Source organism: Microcaecilia unicolor, chromosome 7 (assembly GCF_901765095.1).
Source record: "Microcaecilia unicolor chromosome 7, aMicUni1.1, whole genome shotgun sequence".
Classification (NCBI taxonomy): domain Eukaryota; kingdom Metazoa; phylum Chordata; class Amphibia; order Gymnophiona; family Siphonopidae; genus Microcaecilia; species Microcaecilia unicolor.
This window is the reverse complement of record NC_044037.1, coordinates 59,560,419-59,586,721: the sequence shown is the minus strand read 5'-3', so window position 1 is coordinate 59,586,721 and position 26,303 is coordinate 59,560,419. Positions and strand designations below refer to the sequence as shown.

Here is a 26,303-nt window from a genome sequence, read left to right as displayed (position 1 = left end):
TCTAATCACAACAGTGTTTGAAGGATTAAAACTATTGACAGCATGCTAAACACAGCTATTGTGGACTACATTTTGCCACTAATCTGGTAACTCACAGCTCAGCCTCAGTTCTGCCTCTGGACTGTCCTGGCACTATCTGGACAGCCACAGGGCAACCAGTGATAATTTTCAGCAGCCAAAATGAACCAATTGGCCTCGGTCATCCCTGTTTATCTGGAGAGCAGCATGCACTATCCAGATAAATAGCTTTACATATTGAAAATTTTTAAGTTTAAAAGACAATAATCCCATTATTTTTGCAAAACTCGACCTCACTTGCATTAGCATATATAGTTGAGTAGATATCTCAGTGAGTCCCAAGTCCTTAGGTAGAATCTAAATCAATTATTATTAGGATTTGGCTCATGCCTTTTTCAGTTGTAGCTCAAGGCAAGTTACATTCAGGTACAGTAGGCAGGACTGGCCTTAGCAATTGCAGAGCCCTATGCAGACCAGTTTGGTGCCCACTCACCCACCCAGGGATTTATTTATTTATTTATTTAAACAGAATTCTTTAATCTTGCTGGCAGTGTGGTGGGAGGAGTATAGAGCATCAGTGCTGAGGAGCACAATTTCCAAGGAGGATGAGAGGGAGAGAGAAGGACACGGCTTTAACTTTTGGTCAGCTGCCAGTGGCAAAGCTGACTCAGTTAAGCACAGGGCCCTTTGCAGACACCGTTGTTGCACTTGCTTAAGGTTGGCCTTGATGGTAAGTATTTTTTTTTATTCTCAGAGAGCTCATATTCTAAGTTTGTACCTCAGGCAGTGGACGATTATATGACTTACCCAAGGTCACAAGGGCCTGCAGTGGAATTTGAATTGGGCTTCATTGGTTCCCAACCTACTCTCTAACCATTAGGCTACTCCTCCACTGGAGTTAAAAAATAGTCAACATTGGCTATACCTAAGAAAACCTTGGGCTCATTAAGGGCCCCTTTTACAAAGCAGCGGTACGCCCAACGCAGGCTTACTGCTCACTAAAATGTACGGCTGGGCTACCACAGCAGTCTAACGGTAGCTCCTACCCCCAGCGTGCCGTCATATCTGGCGTTATAAAAATATATTTATTTTTGTAGCACCGGTGTGTACCTGGCAGTAATTGGGCAGTGCCACGCACTGCCCGGTTACCGCTGGGTTAGCACTGGAGACCTTACGGCCATTTCCTCAAAAAAAGAAAGACCTACCTTTTAACCAATGCGGTAAAAAGAGGCCTCAGCGCAAATCAAAAACGCGCACTAACGCCAACACAGGCCCCGTTTTGCTGCAGTTTGGTAAAAGAGGCCCTAAGTGATATTATTAATTGTAGACCAGTCGCTTCCATTCTGCTGCTTGTCAAGGTGATGAAAGGAATTGTAGTGACCCAGCTTACTGATTATCTGTTCACTTTTCACCTATTTCACAGACCTCAATCTGGTTTCAGACCATGTTATAGCACAGAGACTGTCCTTACTATCTTAATTTCTATCTTCAGGAGAGAGGTTAATATAGTTAATAAGATTCTTGTGATGCAATTTGATATGTCCAGTGCATTTGATCTAGTAAATCATGATCTGCCTTTAAATTTACTGGACCAGTTTTGGCTTTGCGGAAAAGTCCTGATGTGGTTCTAGGGCTTCCTAAAATTTTGATCTTACAGGATGAAAATGTTGGGTTCCTTTTCTTTACTTTGGTCTCCTGATTGTGGAGTGCCATAGGGTTCTCCTTTGTCCCCAATTCTGTTTAATGCTATGGTGGCTCCTTTAGGATGGAGGCTTGAATCCTTGGGCTTTCATCCTTTTATTTATGCAGACAATGTCACTATTTATATCCCTTTTAAGAGTGGCATTCATGAGATCCTTAATAAAATGAAACGTGGCCTGGATTCAGTGCAGTCGTGGGTTCAGAATTTAGGCTAAAATTAAATCAGGAGAAAGCTAAATTCTTAGTTATCATGAATCCATTTGATCATTATTTTTATAGTAGTTTTACCATTGACCGCACTTCATATTCCTTGGATACCACTCTCAGAATACTAGGGGTTATTATAGATCAGTGATGGCGAACCTATGGCACGCGTGCCAGAAAGGGCATGCAGAGCCCGCTCTGCTGGCACACGCGCTGTCGCCTCAGCCAGTTCCCGCCCCCGCCCCCCCCCCTCCGAAATTTAAAACTCATACCTGCTCGGGGTTAAGGCGGTGTCGGCAGCGACAGCAGCAGTGAAAAGCGTGCTGGGCTGGCTCGGTGCACCTTCAGCCTTCCCTTCTGTCTCTCAAGATCTGGTCCCGCCCTCATTTCCTGTTTCTGCAAGGGCGGGACCAGAGCTTGAGAGACAGAAGGGAAGGCTGAAGGCGTGCCGAGCTAGCACACTTTTCACTGCTGCTGTCGCTGCCAACACCGCCTTATCCCCGCGCAGGTATGAGTTTTAAATTTCGGAGGGGGGCGGGCGGGCGACCTGGTGCTCAGAGGGAGGGAGGGAAGAAAGCCTGATTCTGGGTGGGAGGGAGGGAGGAAGGCCTGATGCCTGATGCTGGGTGGGAGGGAGGGATGCCTGGTGCTTGATGCTGGGTGGGAGGGAGGGAGGGGTGCTTGGTGCCTGGTGCTGGATGGGATGCCTGGTACTGGGTGGGAGGGAGGGAGGAGGGATGCCTGGTGCTTGATGCTGGGTGGGAGTGAGGGAGGGATGTTTGGTGCCTGGTGCTGGGTGGGAGGGAGGTGTGCCTGGTGCTTGATGCTGGGTGGGAGGGGTGCTGGGTGGGATGCCTGGTGCTGGGAGGGAGGGGGAGAGGAGGGTGGCTGGAGGGGAGGGCAGGGGGGAGAGGAGGGTGGCTGGACATGGGTGGATGGAGGGGAGGGCAGGGAGGAGAAAAACTGCACATGGATGGAGAAAATAGGCAAAAGCTGGATCCACATTATACCTGCTCCAGTCAATTCCACAGAGGAGGACCTAGCTTTTACTTATGGATGGAGGGCACGAAATGAAGAAGAAAGGAGGAAAGTAAAGAAATAAATGGAAAGGAAGCCCTGGAAACGGAGTTAAGAGAACAGATAGAGAGCAGCAGAATCAGAGACTCGGACCAATATGGATAGAAAAACAAAATCACCAGACAACAAAGGCAGAAAAAAATCATTTTATTTTCAATTTATGTGTTTGGAATATGTCCAATTTGAGAATTTACATCTGCTTCTTATTTTGCACTGGGTATACTGGAGCTGTAACAGCTTACAGAAATGATTTATAATGAAATCAAATCATTTATAATGAAATTATGTTATTTTTTTCTCCTATACTAGTATAATATTTTCAATGATGTCTGTTTATATGCGCCATGGCTGGTGTAAGGGGTGTGGCTATCATAGGGGTGGAGTCAAATGTGACCCCTCCCATAATGAGTACCGACACCTGTTATTCAGGTTAAATTGCCCTGTTGGCACTTAGCGATAAATAATTAGATTTTGGATGCTGTTTGTGCACTTGGAGGCATATTTTCAAAGCACTTTGGGAGGCTAAGTTCCATAGGTTTCTATGGAACTTTGGGAGGCTAAGTGCTTTGAAAATGAGCCTCTAAGTCTCTGAAAGGTTTGCCATCACTGTTATAGATCGTCACCTCACCTTTGAACCTCAGGTTTCCTTTGTTATCACCAAATCTTTTAGTTCCTTTGGAAACTGAGACAGGTTCTGTCTTTCATCCCTGTTGACATTTTCTGATTCCTTGTACAATCTCTTGTCCTGTCTGAGTTTGACTATTGTAAATCCATTTATGCAGGCTGCAATGAATGTTTGTTAAAGAAATTGCAAGTTGCCCAAAATACTGTGGCCAGATTTGTTCTGCATGTGCCGTGTTTTCTCAGAGCCACTCCACTGCTGATTCAATTACACTGACTTCCCATTAAGACCAGGATTATTTTCAAACTCTGTGCTCTTATATTTCAGATATTATATGATACTGCCCCAGACTACATGTAGCCCCTTATTAATCACCCATCATGCAATGCAGTCTTTGGAGCTAGAGGTTACTTACTTCTCCATTTTCCGAGCTGTAAGAAAGTAGTGTACTAGTCAATCCATTCTGCTAATTTTACTTATCAGGGTGTTAAGTGGTGGAATTCCTCATCGGAAATGGTACGATCTCAGCACAATATCTTACTTTTCCGCAAATTTATGAAGTCCTTTCTCTTCAAACAATTTCTGCTAATAGATTATAAGTCATAATTTTCTCCAGCTTGATGACTTTCTTTGTGTTTCCTCCTTGCTTCCCTTCCCCATTGCCTGTCCTAATTTTTCTGAGATTGTGTATCTGTGGTTTTCAATCTTCTTTCTTCATCATGAATAGCAATGTTTATGAATTATGTATTATATGTGTTTTGATTTCTCTTTGCCTGTTAGCCACATTGAACTCGAAATGCAGGGAAAATGTGGGCTATAAATGTCACAAATAAATATGCCACTCATGAAGTTAATAATTGCAATAATTATTTATGTGCTCTCTAATAGCGATCATAAAAGTATACTACTTGGATATTCAAGGTTTCAAAGTTTGATTTATTTGATAACCCGCTTAAGGTCAGACCATAACTGTTCTTTGTGCCCTCTAGAAGCCAAAAATATTTTATATAAATCAAGTTCACGGTGGTGGTGGTGGTGGTGGGGAAGCTATCAAGCTGTATTAGGGACTAACCCACAATATTTGCCCTCTAACGTGTGTTAAAGGGCCCTAATGCCAGGTGCAGTGTCATAAAGCAGAGATAATTAAGTCACTCCATGTTACATAGTAATGAGATGCAAAACATGCAAATGATTCAGGTTCACACCACAAGTCATGATATAGCTGGTAAAATAACCCCATGTCTTGGGGACCCTATGCTTTCAGGCCAATGGAATAATTCTGCTGGCAAGGTGGCTCATGAGCAGCATTAGTCTTATTCCTTGGGAGTCAGCAACATTTTTTTAATATATAACAATTTCACATTTACAATCCAAGAAAAAACTCTTGTAACAGAAACAGCAAGGCATTAGCAACTTGTGACACTGAGATCCTGCAGGTTATGTTATGTTATATTAAACAATTCTTTTATTCTGCTGCATTCCAAATGGATTCTAAATGGATCACAGTAATACATATCCTACACTCTAGGAGAAGTACAGTACTCCATCACTTACATAAAGAATTAAGGGGCCCTTTTACAAAGGCGCAGGAGGGCTAACATGTGGGTCGCACTTGTCAAATCGGTACTATCGCTGGGCTAGCGCATGTGCCTGGCAGTAATTCTGAGTTTGGCACATGCCGAACTCCTGCGGTATAAAATTATTTTCTGCCACAGAGGGCATTCCCGGCGGTAATCAGCAGTTGACATGCACTGCATGATTAGCACGCAGGTAATGCATGAGCCCTTATCACTAGGTCAATAGGTGGTGGTAAGGGCTCAGGTCGTAAATAGGCATGTGCTAGTTTTAATTTCAGTGTATGCTAATTTTCCGGCCCATTAAAAGTGACCTTTTCCCCAGCTTCAGTTGAAAAATGGCTCAGCGTGCGCCCAAAACATGCACCCACACTACCGCAGGTCACTTTTTACTGTGGCTTAGTAAAAGGACCCTCTAAAACAGTTATATACCATTTACAAATAGTCCCACAAAAATGTTTCTTTGAAAAAGTAATGCTCCTGTTTACTAAGCTGCGCTAGTTGCTGTCCTGGCGCTAATGCCAACAGAGCCCATTCAAAGTGAATGGGCTCTGCTGACATTAGCTCAGGGACAGCTGCTAACGCGGCATAGTAAACAGACCCCTAAGTTTTAAGAGCCTTTTGAAAGGCTTCCATGATAAATCAAAGTGTAGTAAAAATCTACCTTTTACTGTACCTTGATAATGACCCCCTCAGTCTGATTCCATTTTAAAAACACTGATGTTGAGTAAATTGCTGTTACTTCTGCTAATAATTTTGCTAGGAATACTATTATGCTGTTTCCTGTTCTTTTATATGTGGCAATTATCTCGAAAAACTATACTATGAAGCTAACCAGTGTTAATTAATCAAACGAAAGGAGATTTTCTCCTGCAAACACCCTACATGAATACTAATAGAAGACCAAATTTAAAAGGGCCCAAGAGTAACTTAAATTCTTTTCAATCCACTGTAACTTTTATTTTTTTAAATATATTTTCTTCTTTTTTTCTTTTTTGCAATCTCAGCAAGCTTTTTGAAAGCATTTATCTTAATTTTGAAATGATTAATGAAGCAATTTCTTATTAAAGTTAAATTCTACATGAACCAAATGCTCCTGTTTACTAAGCCGTACCAGCCACTGTCCTGGTGCTAATGCCGGCAGTGCCCATTCAAAGTGAATGGGCTCTGCTGGCGTTAGCGCTGAGACAGCAGCTAGCGTGGCTTAGTAAACAAACCCCAAAATGTTTTATGGGCTGATTTTCATGAAATACAGAAATAATAAGTGGCTTTATATAATTTAATTCATTGTATTTATGGGGTCCTTTTACTAAGCTATGTTAAGCAGCTAATGTGGGGTTTTCAGTGCAATAGACAGTGGTGTGAGCTTGCTCTACTATCTACTGTGCCAAAAAATAAGCCTTTGGAAAAATCATATGTATATGGAAGGATGACTCCTAGCGATAGTACCACAAGACTACCACCAGGGGTAGTCAGTACAATTTTAGATTAAGGCGCTGATACAGGTGGGGACCCACTGTCTCACTAGTGATGACCGTGGGTAAATCCCAAGAGGAAGGATCCAAGGGTGGGAGATGAGGGGTAGGTTGTGGAGGGCGTAGGATTTTATTTCAGAAAGGTGAAGTTTAGGAAAGGGGAAGGGCTTGTTGTGCTGGGGCCTGGTTTGTAAACTGTCATTGGAGGGGTACTACTACTACTACTTAACGTTTCTAGAGCGCTACTAGGGTTACGCTAGGGGAAAACGTTGTGTATAAACATTACTATAAAGAAATAAACTCATTTTTGAAACTGAAAAACATCCAAAAAGCGGCACAAAGTGGCAGATGGACTTTTCTTTTTACCTAAATGTCCAAATCACTATTCTTGAAACCCATTTTAAAAGAAATTTTCCTATTCAGTTCATCTACAGTGCATCCAAATCACAAGGGGACGTGTTGGGGTGTGCTGGGCGTGGAATAAAGCAAAAACATCCAAGGCTAAAAGTTAGACATTGTGGTATAGACCTGTTTCAACCATGTCTAAGTCACAAAAAGTTGCCCTAAATGACCAGATGACCCCTGAAGGGATTAAGGTGTGACCCCCCTTACTCCCCTCTGACCCCCCAACTCTACACACATATTCAGAACTGTCTTGCAATATTTACTTGCCACACTAATATCATGCTTTATCATTACCATGTTACCCAAGATCCTTCTGTAATACCAAATGTCTAATTTCTTATACAATTCCATCACTCATGATGTATTGTAAGCCACATTGAGCCTGCAAAAAGGTGGGAAAATGTGGGATACAAATGCAATAAATAAATAAAAATAAAGATGTGAAAAAAACAGCTTCAGAGTAGCAAGCAGGTCCCTGGAGTAGCCTAGTGGGCATAGGAGCCAACTTTTCAAAATTATTGGGGGTGCTAAGCCCAATGGAAATGACCCCTCCCTGGACACATACATGGAATTTTCTCAATATTGGGGGTGCTCAAGCACCCACAGCACCCACAGAGTCGGCTCCAATGCTAGTGGGTAGTAAAGTGCAGTGTAGAGAAGGGAACCCAGGACCATATCCCACTTGTGGTGGAAAGTGTGAGCCCTCCAAACCTACCAAAAATCTATTGTACCCATGTATAGGTAACACCTGCAGCCATAAGGGCTATTATAGTGGTGTACAGTTGGGTACTGTAGGTTTTTGGTAGGTTTTGGAGGGCTCATCATACAATATAAGTGGGGTAATGGTATGATATATACCTGGGGCCTTTTATATGAAGTTCACTGCAGTGCCCCCATAGGGTGCTCCACTGTTCTGAAGGGATGTCTATGGTGCTAGTCTACTAAGAATGCTGGACTCCCAGACATCCCAATGGCTTATTTTTATGCGTTTTTCCCTTGGACCTTTTTGTTTTTCAAAAAAATGGTCACAAAAGTAAAATGCACTGAACACAAAATGTCTACAAAATGTATAGGCATTGACAATTTTTGAAACAAATTCGAAAATGGCCATGTTCACCACTTGATTTTTGGACATTTTTAGCAAAACGTCTAAAAATTTGTGCTGATGACACAAAGTTATTCAGTCATTAAATCGTGGGAGGATTATGAAAAATTAACAGAGGACCTTACGAGACTGGGAGACTGAGCGTCTAAATGGCAGATGACGTTCAATGTGAGCAAGTGCAAAGTGATGCATGTTGGAAAGAGGAGTCTGAATTATAGCTACATCTTGCAAGGTTCCATGTTAGGAGTCACAGACCAAGAAAGGGATCTAGGTGTCATCGTTGATGATACGTTGAAACCTTCTGCTCAGTGTGCTGCTGCGGCTAAGAAAGCACATAGAATGTTAGGTGTTATTAGGAAAGGAATGGAATACAAAAATGAGGATGTTATAATGCCTTTGTATCGCTCCATGATGCGACTGCACCTCGAGTATTGTGTTCAATTCTGGTCGCCGCATCTCATAAAAGATGTGAGTGTAATTAGAAAAGGTGCAGAGAACAGCGGTGAAAATAATAAAGGGGATGGGATGACTTTCATATGAGGAAAGGCTAAAGTGGCTAGGGCTCTTCAGCTTGGAGAAAAGGCAGCTGAGGGCAGATATGATAGAGGTCTATAAAATAATGAGTGGAGTTGAACGGGTAGATGTGAAGCGTCTGTTCACACTTTCCAAAAATACTAGGACTAAGGGGCATGTGATGAAGCTACAATGTAGTAAATTTAAAACGAATCGGAGAAAATGTTTCTTCACTCAACGTGTAATTAAACTCTGGAATTCGTTGCCAGAGAATGTGGTAAAGGCGGTTAGCTTAGCGGAGTTTAAAAAAGTTTGGACAGCTTCCTAAAGGAAAAGTCCATAGACCGTTATTAAATGAACTTGGGGAAAATCCACTATTTCTGGGATAAGCAGTATAAAATGTTTTGTACATTTTTGGGATCTTGCCGGGTATTTGTGACCTGGATTGGCCACTGTTGGAAACAGGATGCTGGGCTCGATGGACCTTTGGTCTTTCCCAGTATGGTATTACTTATGTACTAATGTAGATGTCATTTTAAAAATGCCCCTTCATATATGTCCATATTTCTCTGGATCTAGTCCCTGATAAAACATATCCAGCATGGAGACCAAAAGCATCTCAGTACTATACATCTTCTTGATTCCTGACTGTCCTTCATCCAATGTTCTGGTATCCTTAACATATTCCCGTAATCTGTTAAGCACAATAGAGTCAATAGTCTTGATAAAAGACAGATTGGATACCAATGATGGGAGGATGTTGATTTAAAGTCCAAAGCAGATTTTAATACAGCACATGTAATGGACCTCTTCAGATTTTGGGGCATCATTCCTGCCTCCAAAGACAATTAATTAATGTACATAATATTTGAAAAGAAGATTTACCCATCCTAATGGCACCCAAAGGATAAGGGTCTAGGGAGGCAAGCAGAAACCATCTGGAAAGATGTCAACTACTGGAACTGTGGTTAGGAATCCTTCTACCCTCTCCCCCCCCCCCCCCCACCCCACACACACATACACACAATATCCAGGGATGACCTCAGAGATATCTGGAGATGGTGGATCTTATTTATCACTAGAGTAAAAAAGAACCTTTTCTACAACCCATTAGTTTCTTCACAAGTCTGAGAAGTTCTCTTCGCTGTCTGACTCTATTAAAAAAATACCTGTTTAATATTTTGTCAAGTAAAGACTAATAACATCACATAAACTGCCATTTCATTTTGTCTCTCCTCAACTCCCATTTACCCCCCTGTTTACAAGCTTAGCTCGAGTTATCTGCAGCAGGGCCCATTTTATTCCACAATATCTTTTTTGAGGTGCGGTGACCAGAATTGAACACAATACTCGAGGTGCGGTCGCACCATGGAGCGATACAATGGCAGAATAATATCCTTATTTTTGTTTTCAATCCCTTTCCAAATGATACCCAACATTATATTTGCTTTCCTAGCCGCAGCAGCACATTGAGCAGAAGTTTTCAATGTATCTTCAATGACGACACCTAGATCCCTTTCTTGGTCCGTGACTTCCAACGCTGAACCTTGCATGACATAGTTATAGTTTGGGTTCCTCTTTCCCACATGCATCACTTTGCACTTGTTCACATTAAATGTCATCTGCCATTTAGATGCCCAGTCTCCCAGTCTCGTAAGGTCCTCTTGTAGTTTTTTACAATCTTCCTGCGACTTGACGATTTTGAATAACTTTGTGGCATCAGCAAATTTGATTACCTCACTAGTTATCCCCATCTCAAGGTCATTTATGAATATGTTAAAAAGCAGAGGTCCCAGCACAGATCCCTGAGGGACCCCACTAACTACCCTTCTCCATTGCGAATTTTGACCTTTTAATCCTACTCTCTCTGTTTCCTATCTTTCAACCAGTTTTTAATCCACAGTAAGACACTACCTCTGATCCCATGTCCCTCTAATTTCCTCTGTAGTCTTTCATGAGGGACTTTATCAAACGCCTTCTGAAAATCTAGACAACACAATATCAACCGGCTCACCTTTGTCCACATGTTTGTTTATTCCTTCAAAGAAATGCAGCAGATTGGTGAGGCAAGACTTCCCTTCACTTAATCCATGTTGACTTTGTCCCATTAGTCCATGTGTGGGGATGGCCAGCATGGCACAGGAAAAGTGCTGCCAGGCTTTGCATGGTGAAGTACTTCTGCTGGTGGGGCTTGGGGATCCCCATCAGCTCAGGTTTATGAGGTTTCAGAGGGCAGGGCAGAGCAAACGTTTGTGCCTTCCCCCCACTTTGGGCTCAGGCCCACCTATAATTCAAGGTCTGGCTATGTGCCTGGTCTACGTATCTGAAGGGATCATAGCTTCATTTTATTCGTATTTAAGATGTATATTATTGCAGAATAATTATTTTTCAATAGCTGAATTGGCCAGGGTTCCAATTAAAAATGAAAGAAAAATATGCTTAAACTTAATCATGACAAGCTCACAACCACTTTACTGTGGTCTGAATTGCTGTTCTTTGACTACTGACCAATGTGTACAGAGTGGGATTTTTGGTTCTTGTAGGCAGATGCTTCCTCAGAGCTAGTTAGGAAAAATAGGATTCAGCTCATGAAACTATATAAAACCTTCTGAATAGGATAGGATGAGATGGTCCTATTATTTCATTCTCAATTGGATAGTAATTCTTATTAATTCACACAAGCATGTACAGTTCATTCTTACAAGTTATATATTGTTTCATTTTAAATATGGTGTACATCAATACATCTGAATAAGAAAATATGAAGTAGGACTAATGGTATTATTTTTTTCCTTTATGAAACATCAATCCAAAAATTAATAACACTCAGTTCATTCTCACAAATCTAAATATAGTCCAGGGCTTCTCTGGTCATGATGGACTGTAAAGTAAAAATGCATCGATGGACTAAAATGCTCTCTATGGAAACTATGCATGAATTAAACATACGTGCTAGGTTTGCAGAAAGGTGTTTGCTTTCACCAGTCCTGAGTTTTTACACAGGGTATCCCTCAACCTTTAACACAAAAGTGTCATGTTACCATGGTTGCTAGTACAAAAATATTATTCAGGATTGGATTAAATGGTTAAATCAAAATTTGTAACTACTGTAGATGAGGAAAGAATAAAAAATGGGATGACCAAGCTCATAATATAAGCAATCACTACTTAGAACAGGCTTGTCCGACCTATGACCCTAGGGCCAGAATCTGGCCCACCAAGTTCTTTCTTCTGACCCTTGGAGGCTTTGCTATTCTTGTGATGCTTATAGTGAGATTTCTGCTTCCTCACTACAACTCAGGTCTCTGTAAGCTTGAGTCACTTGGGGCCAGAAGTTCAGGTTGGTCTTGCGGTTTCAAGTCTCACGAGACCAACCCGAACTTCTATCACCACAGGCCCAAGTAGCAGGGAGCTGTGTCACGGTGGGGAAGCAGGAATCCCACTGTTTCTTCTGCAGTTGAAGCCAGGTGAGGTAAAGAGACTGGGTGAAGACTGGGGAAGGGGGGTACATGAGAAAGAGTGGGCAAAGGCTAGGGGATACCTCAGAGAGACCAAGTGAAGGTTGGGACGGGGACAATGCACTGTTGTATTTTGCCACTATTTGATGAAATATGAGGCAAAATACAATGGTGCATGTTTTGGCCCTCCACATGTTACAACATATAAAATGTGGCCCCTGATAGAAAAAGGTTGGACAAACCTGACTTAGAATCATAAATGTGAAAGTAGAGATGGAACAGGGACTTTCCATTTAAAGATTTGTGTTTTTTCTTTTAAGAATTGGAAAAGACTAGAAATTACCGGTATAAGCATAGTGCACCAGTGCTTTAAGAGCATCAGGATCTACTCCTTCCATTTTGATCTCCCCTTCTTTTGCCTCACGCACATCACTCGTAAACATTGCAGCAAAATAATCAGACACGGCACTTAGGACCAACCTGGAAAAATAAACATTAAGAAATCCTGAATGAGGTTATAGTTTGGTTTGGAGGCATGGAAATGGTGCTTCATAACATTTTGAGAAGACATGATAATTTTGAAGAAAAAATGGAAACTTGCCCCCCTGTTTACTAAGCTGGGCTAACAGCTGCCGCGAAGCAATATCAACGCAGCCTATTCAAAGTGAATGGGTTGTGTCAGCATTAGAGTATGGCAGATGCTAGCACAGCTTAGTTATTGTAGCATGTCGGAGATTACATAGGGCCCTTCAGGTTTAAACATAATTTTTATGTAAAAGAAGAGTAAATTGATAGAAGAACTGAATATTATGAGACAATGCAATATAGAAAAGCAAGTTAATATTTAAGGGTTTGCTTTTCTAAGACTAGACCGGATAAACCTTAGTAAATCAGGCCTTAACTATGCCTCTATTTGGTTGACAACACAAGATCAATTTGAATTATTATTGTCAAAATAGGTAACAAAATTCCCTTGTCCAAATAAATGAAGTTACAGAAAATATTTTTCAATGTACAAATTGGGCAAAATGATAATTTTCAATCCTTATTTGGAGGAAAGTTATCAACATAGTCTACTGCTAAGATGTTTTATTTTACCAAAAACTCATGCTATTGCACAGGTCCAATTTTATGCAAGGAGACCTACAGGTCCTTTTACAAAGCTGCAGTAAGAATTTACCTTGGCATGAGTACTGAGACTCCTCCCACATGGGTGGACCTCATCTTCTGGCATTCCATTGAGTTGTTTTATATCACTAGAATTAGCATATGTATTTCTAAGTAAGTATAATGCCATGTATATTGTTCACTAGCTTCTCTGTCGTGGTGGGTTAAGAATACAAACACTGTTCTTTATTTTTAGCCAGTGTTTCAAGCTGCTAAGCTCCTTTTAAGAGCTGAATCCCTTAAATGAGTCTTTCCTGCGTGCTAATGCCATTTTTACCATGGCCAGCAAAAAGGCTTTTTTTCTATTATTTTCATTGATGGTCGTGTGCTAATATTTTCATTAGCATGTGTCCATTTTGAAAAATGACTGTGCAAGTACTTACTACCTCCTATTTAGGTGGTGGTAAGAGTTCTTATGTGAACCGTGTGCTAAACAGTTAGCGCGTGGTAATATTGATGCACTAACCGGTTGCCACAAGAATGCCCATTCTCTATCCCTAACACACCTCCTCATAAAAATTCCCCCAAAATAATTAGTACATGGTTAACACACGCAAATGCCACAACTAACACGGGATGCTTTAGCAAGTCTCACGTTACGATTTTTGTGTTACATTAGGTGTGCATTACCATCTAACACAGCTTAGTAAAAGACCCCTAGTTACAATAACAGAGGCTTACAGTATGGTGTATGGTGTATGGCAGGGATGGGACGACTTCCCTATGAAGAAAGACTAAGGAGGCTAGGGCTTTTCAGTTTGGAGAAGAGACGGCTGAGGGGAGACATGATAGAGGCGTATAAAATAATGAGTGGAGTGGAACAGGTGGATGTGAAGCGTCTGTTCACGCTTTCCAAAAATACTAGGACTAGGGGGCATGCGATGAAACTACAGTGTAGTAAATTTAAAACAAATCAGAGAAAATTTTTCTTCACCCAACGCATAATTAAACTCTGGAATTCATTGCCGGAGAACATGGTGAAGGCGGTTAGCTTGGCAGAGTTTAAAAAGGGGTTAGACGGTTTCCTAAAGGACAAGTCCATAAACCACTACTAAATGGACTTGGGAAAAATCCACAATTCCAGGAATAACATGTATAGAATGTTAGTACGTTTGGAAAGCTTGCCAGGTGCCCTTGGCCTGGATTGGCCGCTTTCGTGGACAAGATGCAGGGCTCGATGGACCCTTGGTCTATTCCCAGTGTGGCATTACTTATGTACAGCACTGCGTATGCCTTGTAGCACTATAGAAATGATAAATAGTAGTAGTAGTAGTAGTTTACAGTAAGGTTTACTGTGTGCAATTCTGGTCACTGCATCTCAAAAAAGATATAGCTGGGCTGTCAGAAATAAACAAGGTTTAAACATTTTAAGAGCAGTGTTTGTTTTACTAAGCTGTGTAGGCTCCTATGCACATCCAACACACACCAGTTTGGAACTACTACCCGGCTACCGCATGGCCCGGGCATTAATTTCATTTTTTACACGTGTCCGATACACGTGCCGGAAAATATTTTTTTATTTTACAACGTGTGGCGCTAACTGGGCAGTAATTGGCAGTGTACGCATTCTGTCGATTACCGCCCGGTTAACATGTGACTGTGAGACCTTACCGCTAAGTCAGTGGGTGGTGGTAGGTATTTATGAGGGTGGAGCTGTGTAAAGCATGGGTAGAGCTCACAACTATATATACTACCAACTGATATTTAAAACTATTTAATTGGCCAGGAATGGCTTCTGGCTACCTAAATTGCCTAAAGCTGGCTAAGCGCTAATATTAGCATGAGATAGCCATTTTTCTCTGCTGAATATTACTGCTTAGAGCATAGCGGCTAACCCAGTGTTTCCCAAACCTGGTTGTGGAGGCACCTCAGCCAGTCAGGTTTTTCAGGATATCTACAATGAATATTCATGAGAGATATTTGCATGCAGTGGAGGCAGTGAATGCAAACTTCTCTCATGAATATTCATCGTGGATATCCTAAAACCCTGACTTGCTGGGGTGCCTCCAGGACCAGGTTTGGGAACCAATGGGCTAACCAACTATATCATACGATATAACCAGCTAGCCATGAATATTCAGGGCATCATCAGCTAAGTTTAGCGGCCAAATAGGACCACCTAAATAGCAGTCCTATCTTTGGCCTCTATAAATTTAACTGGCCAGCACTGAATATTAACTTGGCCAGTTGAGTTTAAACTGGCTGAAAAAAAAAAAAAAAAGAACTCAGATATTCAATGCCGGTCTCTAGAAACAGCTGGGCATTGAATATCTGGGCTCAGCACCGATCGTGAGACTTAGCTGGCCTGCCTCCCACACGCTGTATATTGTCCTGAATATTTTTTGAGTTGTAATAACCTTACAGTTCTTCATAATTTCATACAGTACTCATTGCCACAACTAGGAATGTTTTCCTTAGATACATATTAAATATATGAGAAATGTATTTCCTGTAAGATAGCAAACATCTGGATTATCTTGTAAGTATGAAATTGTTCCTTGAGCCATTTTAAATTTAAAGCAAAAGGCTATATGACTCATGTACCAATAAACCATTTTCAAAAATTAAATCATAGCCAGGAATATCATATTGCTATTAGATTTTTACCATGATTATAAATCACTCATCTGTGCTTTACTACACACATTAGCTTTTTCAACCAGCATTAGATTGATTGCATCAACATCTTAGAGAATAACGCTGATTAAAATGAATTATTCCAATCTGAAAATTGCCTTCTCTTTCCTGTTAGTTTATTTTAAAGGAATTAACGTTTCATATCCAATGAGCACTGACATAGAACAGTGCTCATCATTCCAAATGCCTCATTTTCCTCCATGTTTGAAATATTATACCTATGAGCCGGGATCTTGTGATCCCCTGCAATGAGAAGGACATCACACAGCTGCTTCTGCTGGAGGTAGTTTTCCATCTTGCGAAAGGTTTGCTCCGCATGATTCTTACACTGGAAATACTCATCTGAACCACTGGAATTCATTTTACTAGGTGAACAAGTTCTTGTTGGGATCCTGCAATAGAACAGAGAGACAAAATTATAAGTATAATAGTAAGAGAAACATGCATGCTTATCTTTCCTCCATGTATTAAACACCAGTCCAAAAGGACTCTAAGGGTGGGTAGGGGTGGGAGGAGAATTCATTAAATGAAGTAAAAGATGCCCTTTACCGCTCTTTGATGCTCCATGGAATTGTGGTACCAAAGGTTGCTGAATCCTGTGTTACGAGATTAATGCTGCTTGCAAGCCACCTCACAAGCAGCGTTAATCCTGTGGACTGCAAAGCCGCAGCTTAATAATGCTGGGCTGCCAGTGTCGGGTCCCCCCAGGTATCCATCTCCCCATCTTAACCCCCCACCACCACAAGTCCTGCCCACCCCCACAAGAACAAGCCTCCCTCACACACACCCTAGAGAGCTACCATATCTCATTAGTGGTCTGGGGGGGGGGGGGGGGGTCATTGGGGAGAGTGTTCAAACATGAGTGATTCCCAGTTATTCTGGCCAGTCCTGCTCCACATTTGAAATGGCATGACTACTGCTAGGAGTCATATTCTCATATAAGGAAATATTTCCTTATATGGAAATATGACCCCTAGCGGCAGTCACATGAGACTACCACTAGGGTTGCCATTTTGAATGTGGCTTAGGTCTGTCCAGGAGTCCTGGGATGAGCAGAGCAGCTAATTTGCTTGTAGCTGATCCCTTGAACCTCCACTTTCTCTAACTTTTTCATATAGGGTGAAACCTTTGCATCTGAACAGATTGTGAAATTAGCCAAGTTCTGTGTTGTCATAGTAATTTTAGGCTATTGCCTGAGGCATATTTTTCACCTGTGCGTCTTTCTGAGTCAAATGATTTCTTCTTTATTTCTAGATAGCAACATGTATTATAATACTTTCTAATTAAATGTCAATAACTTCAAACTATTAAACAGAATATATTTTCAGGGTAATTTTAAAACAGAGTGCCTAGGTGAATAGGAACAAAGGAATATAGCTTATCTTAGCTAGAGAAAGAGAGAGATAGATGGGTTGATGCTGGATGGGGGGGAAAGATAGAAAGAAAGAAAGAGATAGAGAGAGAGAGAGAAACAACACAATTCTGGATGAGAAGGGGAAAGAGAAAGAGAGAGAGAGATGGGTCCTTGCAGGATGGGAGAGGAGGAGGAATACAAACAGAGAAGAGAGATGCTAGGTGTGGAAGGGGAAAGATACAGAGAGGAGATGATGCATGGCAGAGGGAGGGATTCTGAATGAGAGAGAGAGAATGTTGGATGGCAGAGGAAGAGAGGGAAAAGTTAAAGAAGACAGGAGGACAAGAGAAATGGGAAGGGCATAGATGAGAGAAAGATATGGAAGGCTGTCGGTAGACACAGTGAAAAAAGGAAGATTGAAGACAGAATGAATGAAATCTGAATAGACAGGCAGAAAATTAGAAGAAAACTGAAAGGAAATGATCAGTGTCAGAGACTGATATAGTGAAGAAAGTAAAGAAGACAGGAGGAGAGAGAAAATGACAAAAGTAAATGTAAATGAAACCCTGGAAAGAGAGTTAAGAGAAGACAAAAAAGCAGAAACCACAGACCAGGACCTTTACAAGAGGAAAAATTAAGGAGCCAGACAAAAAAAAATCTTCTGGTCAATATTCAGCTAGCAGTAGTCAGTATGTTTTTAATGCGGACAGCTGTGAGCTGAATTGAACACTGGCATTGAATATCTGGACTAATATGCTTAGCCACCAGCATTTATCTAGTTTACAACCAATATTCAGCAGGACCAGATAAGACACTTACCTGGCCCAGTTGAACATTAGGCAGGACCCTTAAAGTTGCTCATGTAACAGGTCCTCTGACCTCTCCTCAATCCAAAATAATGACTGAACTGCACAGATACTCCTTCCCTTCCCCCCAAATATGACATAAAGACCCCCAATGCATATATCCTCCCCCTCTCAATCTGACATAAAGAACCCACTGTGCAGATTCCCTCTCCCCAAATCTCACCTAATCCAACACAAAGGCTGACTTGTACAGATTCCTTTTTCCTCTCAACTTCCTGATCCAACATGAAGACCAACCTGCACAGATCCCTCCCTCCCCTTCCTCCATCAAACAAGAGGATCTCCTACACAGATCCCTCCATCACTCTACCACCCATTCCCCTTCCATCTCTAGGACTTACCAAGATGCGATTCCTGATAATCTAGTGGGATGGGGCAGGAGTGGTCCTGTATCGCTCCCACCCTGTCTTGGCTCTGGTTTCAAAATGGCCATGATGACTCCTTAGTGGTAGTCCTGCAATATTACCACTAGGGGCAGCCTTCTATATAAGACTAATTTGCCCTTATATGGAAGGCTACCCTCTTGCGGTAGTACTCTTTCTCTGTGCCCCAGTTAATATTCAGTTGGGACCTAGATAGGCTTTGTTAAATCTTATTTGCCCAGTTTACCTATCAGATCATAGCTGAAAATCAGCTGGTACCCATATAAGTCCCGACTCTGCCCTGTTCCACCCACACAATAGCCGGTTTGAGTTTATCTGGCTAGAGGAGAAATTCAGCTGCACTATCTGAGTAAACACTGCTGAGTATTCCCTCAGGGCTCAAACAATGCCAGTTAACTGGGAAAAAGCCCCTCTTTCCCACTGGCTTTGCATTTTGACCCCCTTATTTTGGATTAAAGGGAAGGGAAAGGAAAGGGAACTAGATATACTGCCTTTCTGTGGTATTTTGCAACTATATTCAAAGCAGTTTACATATATACAGGTACTTATTTTGTACCTGGGGCAATGGAAGGTTAAGTGACTTGCCCACAGTCAAAAGGAGCTGCAGTGGCAATCAAACCCAGTTCCCCAGGATCAAAGTCCGCTGCACTAGCCACTAGGCTACTCCTCCACTCATTTTAGGTCACTCTAAAGTTAATAAATTAAATAAAAAATAAAACATGGAAAGTAAGATGATACCTTTTTATTAAACTAAATACATTTTTTGACTAGCTTTCAGAGACCAACACCACATTCCCCAGGTCAGGATAATATATTTGTAAGGTTTTATATTACATCACAATATGACTAGTACTGGATTTAAATTTTGAATTTAGCCCACAGTGTGCTACATTCAGGCATAGTATATTCCTGTACCTGGAGGGCTTACAGTCTAACACCCCCCACCCCCCCGTTTACTAAGCCATGCTAGCGGCTGCTGTGCGCTAATGCCAGCATAGCCCATTCCATTTGAATGGGCTGTGCTGGCATTGCTGCGCAGCAGCTGCTAGTGTGACTTAGTGAACGGGGTAAGTTTGTATCTGAGACAATTGAGAGTTAAGTGACTTGGCCAAGTAACAGTGGGATTTGAACCCTGGCTTTTCAGGTTCTCAACCTGCTATTCTAACTATTAGGCACAGATAGTATGTATTCCAACATGTTTGGAATATGTATCTGAAATCTGGTGACCATTTGGCAAACTACCAAAAAACTGATAGCTAAATTATTTTATGGTTGTCATTAACCACAAAATTTCTGCTGCAGTGGGACTGAACATCACTGCTCATATGGTGCCTAGATTCCACGCGGAGATACACGTGTAAATTAATTGGCATAACAAGGTAATCAGCGTTTTTAACAGCACTCAACAACAATAACGAGCACTAATAGACAATAATTACAATTTATGCATGGAAACTGCTAAGCATGTGGAGCTGTGGCCAAGTGGTTAGAGCACCAGTCTTGTAATCCAGAGGTGGCCGATTCAAATCCCACTGGTACTACTGCACCTAAATGGCAAAGCGCACAGTTCAAAATAAATGCACGTAGCTTAAAAGGGGTGTGTTTATGGGTGTTTTGTAGGTATTCTAAAACTTCCGCACATAATTACAAAATACAGGTCAGTGTGCCTAAATCTACACGCAGTGATTTACACCAGGTTTTTACTGTCGTAAATGGATGCACGTATATTTAGGCACTATGGTATCGACTAAGTCTATTCTATACATTGCCCTTAAATCTTATAAAATACACTTAGTTCCACGTGGATTTTTTTAGGCATCATATATAGAGTCTGGTCTTAAGCGTGTAGATATTCAGTCAGGATAGAATTCTATAAGTAGGTGCCTTCATTCCTTTATAGAATAGTCTCCTAACAAATACCCTGTTAGAGAATTGCCCTGCACATGTGCATGCATGAACAGCAATTCTATAAATTGGCACTACAGTTTAGACTCCCCAATACCATGTGCTTAGCACCAGTTCAGTAACAGCATCATAGTGCTAAGATTCGGTTATAGAACACTAGCATAAGTTGGCATTGGCATGCCCAGGTTTAGGTACATCCTCTTATGACATGTCTGTCATAGGCATAAGTTGGCACACCTAAGTGTGCCAAATGACACATGTAATTTAAAGTATTCTATAAACTGCACATGTAACTGGGAGACATGCCCATGGTGCACCTACGTGTATGCCCCCTTGCATTTAAGTGATATGGCACTTATGCGCTACCTTAAAGAATAGAACCTACTGCTCATAGGCACCTAACAGTTAATTAATGGCACCTTTGTTGCATGTAAGTGATGCATACATCTAGGTACTAGTTTACAGAATTGCCCTGTTTTCTCACAAAATGCTGCTGTTTTATACTATGTAACATTTCACAGGACCCCACAGTCATCCACAAAGGAAAGATATTCAACATAAAGGAATCTTTCACATGCTCATCTTCCAATGTGGTATATATCATTCAGTGTAAAAAATGTAACGAAGGATGCTATATTGGAGAAACAGGCCAGATGCTTAAGACAATATTCAATCTGCACAGACATCACATGATGATATCCGGTGCCAGTCAGGTTCCCACCCCGGTGGGCCAGCATTTTACAAGACCAGGACACTGCACCAGTGATTTCATAGTTAGAATCCTGAAAGGTAACTTTAAAACAACACAGGAACGTAAGACCTTTGAAGTCAGAATGATTGAATATTTTGACACCCAACAGACAGACAAGGATCTGGATTTTCTAGCCCATTATAAACCATAAAATTGTATTTCTCTGTTTATCACCCTCCTCTCACCTACCCACACCCATCCTGTTAGAATATCAATGAAATGCTTTGATGTCCCCATGCATATCTCCTACCCACCCCCACCCTCCCACCCTGTCAGACTGTCAAAGTAATGCTTGGCTGTTTCACTTATATATACTATCTGCTACCACATTTGCTTATTTCCGATCTGATAAAAAAAAGGGCAACCTTCAAAAGCTAATCAAGAAATGTATTGTTATGTCCAATAAAAAAGGTATCATCTTATTTTCTTTTCCATGTTTTATTTTGTTTGATTTCTATTGATAACCTTAAGAGTGGACTAACATGGCTACCACACCTCTCTACTTATACTATGTAACAAAATTTCCGATGTAAAGAAGCCTAAAGAATGTATCCTTGTTTAAAGTAAGTACATAGTAAATACTGTAAGTGGTGTGTGTTTTGAAGGTGTGCTGCGGCAACAAAGAAAGCAAATAGAATGTTAGGTATTATTAGGAAAGGAATGGAAAATAAAAACGAGGATGTTATAATGCCTTTGTATCCCTCCTTGATGCGACCGTACCTTGAATACTGTGCGCAATTCTGGTCACCACATCTCAAAAAAGATAGTGGAATTAGAAAAGGTACAGAGAAGAGCAACGAAAATGATAAAGGGGATGGGATGCCTTCCCTATGAGAAAAGGCTGAAATGGCTAGGGCTCTTCAGCTTGGAGAAAAGACGGCTGAGAGGAGATATGATAGAGATATATAAAATAATGAGTGGAGTGGAACAGGTAAACGTGAATCGCTTGTTTACTCTTTCCAAAAATACTAGGACTAGGGGCACGCAATGAAGCTACAAAGTAGTAAATTAAAAAAAAAACAGGGAAAAAAGTTCTTCACCCAACGTGTAATTAAGCTCTGGAATTCGTTGTCAGAGAATGTGGTAAAAACAGTTAGCTTAGCGGGGTTTAAAAAGGTTTGGATAACTTCCTAAAGAAAAGTCCATAAGACATTATTAAAATGAACTTGGGGAAAATCCACTGCTTATTTCTAGGATAAGCAGCATAACATGTATTGTACTGTTTTGGGATCTTGTCAGGTGCTTGTGACCTGGATTGTCCACTGTTCGAAACAGGATACTGGGCTTGATGGACCTTCAGTCTGTCCAGTATGGCAACACTTATATACTAATGTATATAGCACCTCTTTTGTTGGTCATTAACTCTATTTTGACACCTATTATCTGGGGAAAGCAGAACTATAATAATGCTCGTATATTACTTGGGTCATTCATAAAGTGCTTTTGGACTCCTGAGCACTTACTTTGTTGCTACAGGTATCCTATTGCTAATTTATACCACTTTGGGGCATTCTATTGCTGACCTATGCCAAAGGATATAATGTGAATGAAATACTACCCTATCATTGAAATAAATAATTTATTTATTTGTTGCATTTGTACCCCACATTTTCCCACCTATCTGCAGGCTCAATGTGGCTTACATAGTACCGTCAAAGGTGTTTGCCCAGTCGGTGGATAACAAATACAAAGTTGTATAGTGATCGTATGAGGTATAAGTAGAGGGTCGGAATGGATGAAGGTTGCGTGATGTCCTGTTCGATCATAGTCATGCTGTTTTGGTAGGTGAAGAGGGTTACGTGGGGTAGGCCTTTTTGAAGAGGTAGGTTTTTAGTGATTTCCTGAAGTTCAAGTGGTCGTGGATTGTTTTCACAGCTTTTGGGAGCCCATTCCATAGTTGGGCGCTTATGTAAGAGAAGCTGGCTGCGTAAGCTGTTTTATATTTCAGTCCTTTGCAATTTGGGTAGTGTAGGTTTAGGTAGGATCTTGACGATCTGACTTTGTTTGTTATTGGTAAGTCTATAAGGTCTGTCATGTATCCTGGGACTACGCCGTACATGATTTTTTTTTTTATTTGTAAGAAGTCTTTATTTAGCTTTCAAACTTAACAACACGTTGTTGAGACAAACTGTCAACACAGTATTACATGTAGACCCATACATATAACATTACCATATGGTACAATTCGCTTCCATAACTTTGCTTAACAACTAAACCTTTATAAACTTCATTAACTTTATTAAATTTTTCTTGTAGAGCACCCCCCCTTAGACCTCCTGAACCCGACCCCCTCCCATCCCTCCTGTCCCCCCCATTAAAGGGCCTGATTACATAGACACCGTATATGATTTTGTGGATTAAGGTGCAGATTTTGAAGATGATCCGTTCTTTGATTGGGAGCCAATGCAACTTTTCTCGGAGGGGTTTGGCACTTTTGAAGCGAGTTTTGCTGAATATCAGCCTGGCTGATAATGATAACCACACTAGGGGCCCTGTTTAGTGCGTGATAAAAATTAGTACATACTGTGTAGATGCCCACAGGAATATTATGGGCATCTACATAGTGATGCGGCTTAGTACACAGGGCCCTAGGTTTTCACATAAAACTATTTATGTTGCAAATGCTGCTACTGCAGATACAATTATTAATATTTTGTTAATATTTTTGGACACTATCCATGGGAAAATCCATTATGGATCATCCATATATGGTGCTGTACATTGACTATTACTGTTTTTAATGCTTATACATTTGCAACATAATTTGTAATTAATTACTAAATATTAGGGCTGCACATCGATTAAAAATTGTAATCATGCAATTAGTCACAATTAAAAATTTTCATCGGAATTATTAATCACATAAAGCATCCCCCTCACATTTCCTCCTGTACAGTGCAAAGTATAGAAAGTAGATGTAAATTCTCAAAACTGACATATTTCAATTACTAAACAAAATAAAATCCTTTTTCTTACTTTTGTTGTCTAGTGATTTTATTTGTATAATCATCTTCTTCCTCTGTCTGTGCTCTGTGCTTTGTTTTCAGGGAGGAGACTAGACACTAGACCCCAGGCTAAGGAGAAGCAGCATGTGTTCAACACTGCTAACTGTAAATGCAGGTTCAGAGGTTCATCAGGGGGAGGGAGAGGGAGAATGAGATTGCAGAGCATGTGAAAAGGGGACAGCAGGAGAGAAAGAGATGCAGGAAGGAGGAAGCTGACAGATTCCAGACTAGAGAGAGGTGGAAAGGGAGAAAGAGAGATATGTTGCAGGGGGAAAAGAGCAGGAAGCTTAAATCTGATTAATGAGTTAAAATTATTAATGCAAGTTAAAATTATTAACATGTTAATCATGTTAAAAACGTATTAAATGTTCAGCCCTACTAAACATACGTTGATGATTATAATATTCAAACTATTGAATCAACAGACTGTTTTCTCACTAACATATCTGGTTGGACTTTTTAAGGTACTATTTTATAAGTGAAATTTTACAACGTGAAAAAATTGAATTCAAGAGGTATTATTTTAATGAAACTTATATTCACTTTACTAAGTGCTTCACTGCACCTTTTTTATTTTTTTACTTAAATTTCAAAAGTGTTGTGATTTAGTAAGGCTTAGGCTGCTGGGCTGAATTCCTGTGTTCACTTGAGGGTTTGGTTATCCATCTTCTTTCCAGGATACTCAACCGCTCCCAAGTGTCCAATTTATATTCAAAGAGTTTGCTGCAAAATATGTAAGTTAAGAGCAGACAGGCAAGAATACATCAATGCAAATTATAATCAATCAATTCTTTGGTATATAATGGAATTCTGTCAGCTTTATTAGCTTCCTGTTAATCATTGTATATATTTACAATATTTTAGATTTACTGAGTCAGTTGGACAATTCATTAATCATTTTGAACTAATGAGATCCCAAAAGAGTCTATAACATTTTTTTTTATAAGACATCACTTATTTTAAGTAGTTTATTTTAGATTCTCAAAAAAGTAAGATAATGGTTTAATATGTAGAAATAACAGTGGCAGGAGATCAAGGCTTTCCAAGGATTCAGTGAGACAGAGAGAGAGAAAGAGAGAGAGAGAGAGAGAGAGAGAGAGAGATTAGCTCCTTATACAAGTGAGGGGATCATCCGCAGAAATTTAAGAGAAATTTCCAATCAACTGAGAATTGATCTACTTGAGAACCGATGACAAGGTGGGTGCAAGAAAGCTTTGCATCAATGTAAAATCATTGGCAAGGTGCACCACTGAAGTTTTCGGTATTCTGTTAAATTTTGAGTGGGAAAATATTGGTATTATTATTGGTTGGTTATTTTTCCCCACATTAATTGGTGGCATAATAATTCAGTACTGCCTCTAGTGAAGCCATGCTGGCTTGGGTCCTGCAGTCCATTCGAATTGAGAAACCTCACGATCCTCTGTTTTAGAAGCGTTTCCATTAGTTTACTCACCCCCAAGTCAGACAGACAGGTCTGTAATTCCCAACCTCCTCCTTACTTCTGCTCTTCTGCAGAGGGACCACATCCGCCCTTCTCCAGTCCTCTGGGACCTCTCCAGACTCTAAGGAGGCAATGAAAAGGCCAGACAGCGGAGCCGCCAGAACATCTATGAGTTCCTTGAGTACTCTCAGATGTATCCTATCAGGCCCCATTGCTTTGTCTACTTTTAGTTTAGCCAACTCCTCCCGAACAGTCTTCTGAAAATTGGTCCCGGCCTACCACACATCCATCCCCTTAGCATTTGTTTTCTACAGTCCTACACCCAGCCTTTCATCCTTGAACACAGAAGAAAAGTAATTGTTAAGCAGTTCAACTTTATCCTTATCGGCTTCTACATATTTCCTCCCCTCAACTTTGAGCCTAACAATGCTATTTTGGCACGTCATCCTATCACTTATATATCTGAAAATTGTCTTGACCCCTAATTTTACCATATCGGCTATCTTTTCTTCCATTTGTCTCTTCACTTTCCTGATAGCTTTTCCAGCTTCTCTTAGCTTTTTCAGGTATTTTTGCCTGTCTTCCTCTTTGAGTCCTCTTGTAACTTATCAGTGTAACAAAAATCAGTAAGTGCTATTTGCA

General features: G+C 40.8%; 1 protein-coding gene across 1 annotated transcript in view; it reads right to left on the bottom strand.

Moving 5' to 3' along the window:
• KLHL4 (kelch like family member 4) overlaps positions 1 to 26,303 on the bottom strand; it is a 344,793-nt gene that overhangs the window by 67,873 nt on the left and 250,617 nt on the right. The window contains exons 2-3 of the mRNA XM_030209452.1: positions 16,175 to 16,348; positions 12,496 to 12,632 (exon numbers count right to left, since the gene is read on the bottom strand). Coding sequence (XP_030065312.1) covers positions 12,496 to 12,632; positions 16,175 to 16,317 — 280 coding nt within the window. The 5' untranslated portion in view covers positions 16,318 to 16,348. The remainder of the gene's footprint in view (positions 1 to 12,495; positions 12,633 to 16,174; positions 16,349 to 26,303) is intronic.